This window comes from Cibotium barometz, chromosome 55 (genome assembly GCF_041138505.1).
Source record: "Cibotium barometz isolate CiBa-2024 chromosome 55, ASM4113850v1, whole genome shotgun sequence".
Lineage (NCBI taxonomy): Eukaryota > Viridiplantae > Streptophyta > Polypodiopsida > Cyatheales > Cibotiaceae > Cibotium > Cibotium barometz.
The window spans coordinates 36,279,346-36,287,053 of record NC_141100.1 but is presented as its reverse complement, the minus strand read 5'-3'; the positions used below and the strand labels follow the sequence as shown (position 1 = coordinate 36,287,053).

The window sequence follows — 7,708 nt, the reverse complement described above, 5'->3', positions numbered from 1 at the left end:
GTAGATGATTAGCAAAAAAATCAAATTTTTAGTGAGTTTTCACTTCTCCCCTTCACACCCAGTCAGTGGACTCCATTCTCCTTGCACACATAACATTAGGCTAAGCCCTTTTAGGTACTTATAGTAGACTCATAGGGCTACACACACCTTGAATCTTGTGGACCAATTCAGCGCAGAACTGCAGATTTCCACAGATTGAAGGGCGCCGTTTTTTGAGCTATTTTTGACATTGCTACTTCATCAAATCACATTGCTTCAATTCCTCTTAGCCCAAGGGGTAATCAAGCATGCTCTACAAGCTGGTGAAGACAGAATTCAATTTCATCAAGTCTACATTGAGATCAAAGCTCTTGATCAAATCTGCAGGTGATTTTGGTAAAACAGAGATTAAGCTTTCATTATTTGGTCAAATCTTGTGTTTCTTGGCTTAATCCTCTACTAGAATCATTGCTATTGATGCCTTTGAAAGCATTTGAGCTCATTTGAAGTGGAAGGCACCATATCTGGACTCCCCGCATACTCTATTTGAGTTGGGCTTCTTCTCAGAAGACTTCACCAGTGAAGACTTCCCTTTGCCCTTCTTGTTGTTGTTGTTGTTGTTGTTGTGGCCTTTCGATCGCTGGCCAGCCAAGGCCCCGGAACCTCCGCCCTGTGGAGGGTTTGTAAACCACTCTTCCTGGTCCAAAACCATCGGCACAAGCTCCTCCCATGTGATGGTGCCGAGCCTCCCACTGGTGATCAAAGAAGAATAGAAAGCTGAGTACTGATGAGGTGTAAGATGCGACAGCAAAGTGATGGCCATATCCTCTGAAGATATCTCCTTCCCAACCTGAAGAACCTCTTGCTGAAGAGCCTGGAGTTTGTTGATGTGCTTGTGTATCGTCAAAGACTTTGTAGGATTCATCACTCACATCTGCACTTCCAAGGAAAATCCTCTTCATGGGTGATACCCTGTTATACAAAGAAGCCAAGTGCTGCCAAATCTCTCAGGCCAGCGTCATGTGTTTGATGTGGTTGATCACTTGGGGTGTGCAATTAAGGAAGATGAAAGAACGCACACGAGCATTGACATGATCCCACAATTGTGCCTGAGCCTCCCACTCTTTCCTAGTAGAAAGTGAAAGCTCCTCCTCCTCCAACTCTCGCCGTGGAACTCCAGCCATAATGAAATCAGCCAAATCATAAGACTCTAGGACAAACTTCATCATTACCTTCCAGATGCCATAATTGGTCCTGTCCAATTGTGGGTCCACCGGGAATGTCGGGAGGGTGGGGATCTTCACATGCTTCTCATCCATCTCGCGTAAATCTGCCATCTCGGGGTTCACAAGGTCTTTTGAAGTGAGGGTCGGTGGGAAGAAAAATGAAGAAGAGGCTGCAACTGCAATGCAAGGTGGTTGTCTAGCAATGATGGCCTACGTGCTTCTCCCGAACAGCCCAGAAATTCTCCAATCAGCACCAAAAAACAGCAAACCCTCAAGCTCTCACTATCTCCAAGCTTCAAGCCACCTGGGACTCTGATACCATGTTGGAATGCACAGCGGAAATGAGACAAACTGCTGTGAGAGAGAAAACGCAGAAGTGTAGGAGAGAGAGAAGGTGTATAAACTCTACCATGTATAGAAGATCCGATACAAAATGGTGTGGGGGGCAAGGCTGGTATTTATACCACCCTGGGCTGCTGGTCCGGCCAGCCTAAAACAGGGCGACAGCAGCAAGACTGCCCAAGACTAGAAAAAGGTCTAGTCGGCCAACACAAAAATGGGGCACACCTGGTTGGCCAGCACTACTACAGTCGACAGTAGAAAAGAACACCCCCCACAGCTAGAAAAAACAAGGAAAAATGGACAATGAGTAAAAATTGAGAAAACACCTATCCGGGCGGGCACACCCACAACAGATGCCTTTACTCCATATTGAGTAATATGGTACAGACAGGAGATGACTATTAACAGGATCATGGATGAATCAGCCAGCTCATATGGAGAGTATATATATGGTGGCCCTCCCCCCCATTTTTCATTATCGCTTTTGGTCGATTGGCAAGCACCCTTCAGCCCTCTGCCTATGGAGACCACTCCTCACCTACGGGCTGGTTGTATCCATCTTTTTCTTGAGGATTAGTGCATCAGCATTTTGTTGTTTCCTCTCATCCCTTACTTGGAGCTTCAACATCTTTGTCATTTGTCTACATTTTTTTGTTGTCCTCTGACACTTTAAACCTCCCATTGAGTCCTCTTTCACTGCATCTAGCAATGCGGAATCTGGTCGGATTGGTGTAGAGGCTCCAATATTGGCTCTTTTTGTAGCCTCTTAAGAATGGTTTTGGGTTTTGTTCAAGGCCTTTGGGGCAGGCAGTGAGTTCCCCTCATTGGTTCTATGGTTGGCTTTGGAATGGGGTCAAGGATCTCCTCAAGCAGGGTCACTGGTTTGTACTCGCGACCAGTTGCTTAAGTATTAGCTCTAGCTCAGCCTACACTTTCCTTACAAGATCTTGGGCGTGTTTTGTTTGCTCTTTCTCCCACACAGTGTTGGGGTTCTCTTTGAGTTTCTTTGAAAGGTTTGCATAGTCAATGTGGTTTCTTCTCTTTGGAAGAGTTGGTTTGAATGGGAGATTACTTATTGTCTCCATGAGGGAGGCGGTTTAGGAGCTATTGTCTGAACCACTTTCAATGGTCGCGATGTTGTTGCTCTTGACAAGTGATCGTGTGTTGTGTTCCCGTGTGCTCTTCGAGGTTTTTATTATTTGGACCTCTAGTTCTGGTCCTTGAGCCTTTTCAGCCTTCAGGGGCTATTGCAGCCTTTTGGGCTTGTGGCTTAGGCTCTTGGGCTACTGGCTTCGAGGTTGAAGGTTGAGCTTTCTACTTCTTAGCTGCCTTGGATGTTTCCTTTAATTGCACTCATCTTGGTTTGGGCCTTGTGATGCCATTAAGGGGGACTATATGAATAAGTCGACCTTGTACACTTAACAAGTTAAGCCTCTTCGAAGTGGTTGATGCTTCAGCCACTCGGGTGATTGTCACTCTGTTGGGACAATCCTTGAAAGCGGCCACTCGAGTGATTGTCACTCTGTTGGGACAATCCTTGAAAGCATGTTCGAATCCACACTTGTAACATGTGCCTTCCTCCGTATGGAATGACATTGAAGAGGTGGCCTACATGACGTGTTATTGAAGTCTCTCGCTCTTTGTTGCACCATAGCTTTTAACAGAGAGATATAGTCTGTGGCCTGGGGTTGCCCTAGATATCCATATGAATTATTGCTCAGATGGCTTATAGCTCTCCTATTCTGGACTCTCTGAGTCCGTTGACAATGTCACCGAGTACTGTTGTATTGGTGCAGTTGTAGGAGGAACTAGTTGGGGTGGTAATATTGGAGGTGGGTATGGCATTGGTGGTGGTCGATACATACCTCTCAGTATAGGGTTCTGATAAATGGGCACTCCATTATGCGCCAGTTGAGAAGTATTTGGTATGGGTGGTAGGGCTAGTGGTTGCTTTGGTTCCGGGAGCATAGGTTGTGGTGCCGGGTTTCCCTGGTACCAACAATGAGTTGTATTGTGGTTACCACGACATTGGCAATGAGCACAAAATTGTTCTTGTCTAGGCCTTAGCATAGGACACTCCATACTTGTATGATTTCGGCTATAAATTGCGCACCAAACCATATCTCTTTGTGGGAATAGGTGGTGTCCTGTGATAAATGGTTAGAGGAGCTCATTGCTAATGAAAAGATTCAGGCGGATCAAAAGATCGGCGATTGAGATTAAATGTGGGTCAGTGATCTGGATTTGTGCACTCCAGGGCTATGCAGGAACGAAGGACAGCTTTTCTTCAGCTCTTGGAGCCTCGGACTTTTATTTTTCTGGAGGAGAGGATCGAATCAGTTGGTATCATAGGCCTCCAATGTGGATTTTTACCCCACCCCCTCATGTGTAACCTCCCTCCAAGAGCTGCCAGCCGTGGAGGGAGCCTTATTCAGACGTATAGCTCAGTAATCTCAGATGCTCGTTGCTTTACTGGTGGAAGGATCTTTCTTTTGGGGGTTTAACATGAGCATTGATTTACTCAATTCAAGCTCTTATCTAAATTTTTGGTTTAAGCTCAAGACGGGTTATTGTTAGCGAAGGGAGATTTTCCATTATGAAATTATGCCTAGGTTAATAACTCTGTTTGTCTGATAAAAGGATGACAATGATGATGATTTTATCCAAATATTAAATCAAGGTTGTTGATATTTGTGTGATTTGCATCTTGCAGGTATGGCTTGCACCTCAAGTGTTCGAGCAACTTCCATGTGCAATGGATATTTTCTTTGAGGATGATCCTGAGCTGTTTGGTGAGGGTACCAAGGTGGCATGGGCTCGAACAACAGACTTCTCTCCCAACGCTAGCATTGGACAGTCTTTCAGTTATTGTATCGAAATGTTCGAGAAACATGGAAAGGCACTTGAGACTTTGATGAGTAAATTATCAGAGCTTAGAGAGCTTCCTACTGTGGAGAAAGATTTGTCAATAAAACATGGGATCTCTTATAGCACTTCAAACATGATCGTTCCCATACTGAGCTCACCTTATGTTGCGGGGCTCCCCTTCCAGCTGGTTTTCCTTCTAAACTCTCTTGTGCAACATGGATATCTAAGTGGGCCTACCCTTGGGCAGAAGTTCATTGAGTTGATTCAACCCTCTGAAAAGATGCCACTAGAGCATATCATACACTTGTTGGGTAAGTTGAAATTGAGAGAAGACACATGCTATACCCCTGAAAAATGGTTCAAGACACAAACCCAACGATTGTCTAAAGAAAAGCATCAGGTTAAATCAAGCAAAAGCTTGTCGAATGATGGTCTTGTGGAGATCCGGAGAGTTTATATAATTCCCTCAAGAGTCTATTTCTTGGGTCCAGAAGCTGTTGTGTCAAATCGTGTGACCCGGCATTTCATTGACAGCATTGACAATTTCCTACGAGTCTCTTTTGTAGAGGAGGATTTCGATAGCCTCTCTTCTAGTGTGCTCATGTTTCTGAAGAAATCAGGTCCATGGGGGTCATCATCATCTTGGCAGAAGCAGCATACAAAGGTGTATGAACGCATCATTTCTATTCTGAGGGATGGTATCAGTATAGGCAGCAAAAAGTTCGAATTTCTTGCATTTTCTTCAAGTCAGCTACGAGAAAACAGCGTCTGGATGTTCGCGTCGGATGGAAAAAACTCGGCAGATGACATCCGAGAATGGATGGGGAACTTTTTGAATATAAGAAATGTGGCAAAATGTGCAGCTAGAATGGGGCAATCTTTCAGCTCTTCAACGAAGTCATTGAATGTGTACCCAGATGAAGTTGAGGAGATCCCTGATATATTGAAATCTGGTTACTGCTTCTCAGACGGTATAGGAAAAATCTCCGAAAGGTTTGGCACAGAAGTGGCCAAAAAATGTAAGCTAAAGAGGCTGTACAGTGGAGTACCATCACTGTATCAGATTCGGTATGGTGGCTACAAAGGAGTGGTAGCAGTTGATCCTCATAGTACATACAAACTTTCTCTACGGGATAGCATGAACAAGTTCCCCTCTACACAAGTTGGCCTTGACATCATCAACTGGAGCCACTTAATACCAAGCTACCTTAATCGCCAAATCATCATTCTCCTCTCTACACTAGGTGTGAATGATGCCGTTTTTGAGAGAATGCAGCTGAAGGTGATGCAACGGTTGGATCAGATGTTAGATGATGGGGAGGTCGCTCTTGATATTTTGCAGACTTTCTGTGGAGGTGACACTCACAGGGTTATGATGGAGATGATCTCAGCAGGTTACGGGCCGGGTCTTGAGCCTTTCTTGAAGAGGATGTTGTATGCTTTTAAAGTGGTGCAGCTCATGCATCTTCGCAAGAAGACACGCATATTTGTTCCTAAAGGTCGGCTTTTGATGGGCTGTCTAGATGAGACAGCAACTCTGCGCTATGGGGAAGTGTTTGTGAGTGTTTTACCGACACCAGGGACCCCACATAAGATTTTCAGTGATGGACTCAATCCAGTGGCTGTCCGTGGAGTGAATGGGACAACTCAAAATGTTTGCATTGTGGAGGGCAAGATAATCGTGGCAAAGAATCCTTGTGTCCATCCTGGTGATGTTCGTGTACTGACTGCAGTCGATGTTCCAGCTCTGCACCATCTTGTGGATCGCATTGCTTTTCCACAGCAAGGTCCAAGGTGAGACTCTTATGGATATGATACCAAGTTGTGCAATTAAGAATCGTTAAGCTGTGTGATATCTAGTGGTTTAAGCAAGTAAAGTTGTGTGTGAGTGTAACTGAAGGGCAGCTGTAACACGGAAATCTTACCAATCATGAAAATTGATCAAACACATGAACATGCCAGACAAGAGAGAGATAGACAACTCTGCATATTACACACTAGGGGCCAGAAGATGGGCTGACCACACCCTCTTCCCCCCCCCTCCTCTTTCCCCCCTTTATGGTTAGATTACCAAAAAGGAGTCTATTTCATTTACAACCTTGTGGGTGCCCAGGGATTCTTCATTGGCTAGCACTGAATCTTCCAGTACAAGATGAAAACAAAAGAAAAACATATGCTGAATTTGATGTCCCTTCTCAAAACAAGAGAGCTTTCCCAGCTTAGAGCACATGCAGGACAACCATGGACAGCCCATAGCATTCCCACATCAGCCCAGGATAGCCCTGTAACTCCATCTTCCACCTGTCTGGCTCACAGAGCAAATCGACCAGCCTTGAGGGGCTGTTTTCAGAAGTCAACCAGCTCTCAGTAGCCATAGAAAGAGTCGATTAGCAATGGTTTACATGCCAGAGGGTAGCAGAACCAGCCTCCCACACAAATCGGCCAGCTTTTATCGTGCTCCAGATGCCCTGACTAGTAGCTTTTTGAGGGCTGTAAACAGCCGGCTAGCACCAGAATCACCTCTAAAAGTGGTCGATCCACTCCTTACACCTGGTTGATATCTGTCGTGGTGGATGGGGTAGAAGGCTCCAAATCTGGTCGACCAGCTCTGCCGTGCACCAGGAAAACATGCGTATGCTCCACTTGAATTCTCCTCTAGTAATAGAGTTTGTCCACCAATAATAACTCAGGTGTGTGCTTTTTAGGTCTAGGATGGGGCGCCTACAAGCAGTTTGCTCAAATCAGGTCCGGTGCCTGTCTTTTGGTTGCCACATGTATTAAAAGTCTTACCAGTGTGTAACTTATAAGTTGTCCAGTCACTTATAAGTGAGTGTGGACTTGCACCCATAATTATTAGTATGTGAAATCATAAAGCTGTAAATTGGGTTTTTAGGGACACTTCTTACTTGCAAAACACATGTTAACCACGTGTTAGTCCCTAACAGGTGTGCCCATACACGCCCACAGGGTGCCCAGGCGTCCCCAGTCCCATGGACAACACAAGCAGTAATCTTAGGCATTTCCAGGCAACAAATATAAAATCAAGGTCATGCACACACATGAGTGCAACTAGACTGGAAGAAACATCCATCTGCTTAGTTGTATCAAGTAGTGTTTAGGGCTTCATGATCCTTCCGGAATCTTCCCAAAACATAAATACAGAAGATCACCAGGATAGCTAGTCCCAGGATATCACATCATGTCAGGCTCCATGAGCCATATATGTACTATCATGTGAGGCTCCATGAGCCATACATGTACTGTCATGTCAAGCTCCATATGCCATACAAACA

At 45.0% G+C, this 7,708-nt stretch overlaps 1 protein-coding gene across 1 annotated transcript in view; it reads left to right on the top strand.

Moving 5' to 3' along the window:
• Positions 1-3,475: 3,475 nt before the first annotated feature.
• The window catches only part of LOC147607694 (putative RNA-dependent RNA polymerase 1), a 47,019-nt gene continuing 42,786 nt past the window's right edge, over positions 3,476-7,708 (top strand). Inside the window, 2 exon segments of the mRNA XM_086790447.1 lie at positions 3,476-4,022; positions 4,261-6,209. Of these exon segments, the coding sequence (XP_086646573.1) occupies positions 4,005-4,022; positions 4,261-6,209 (1,967 nt within the window). The 5' untranslated portion in view covers positions 3,476-4,004.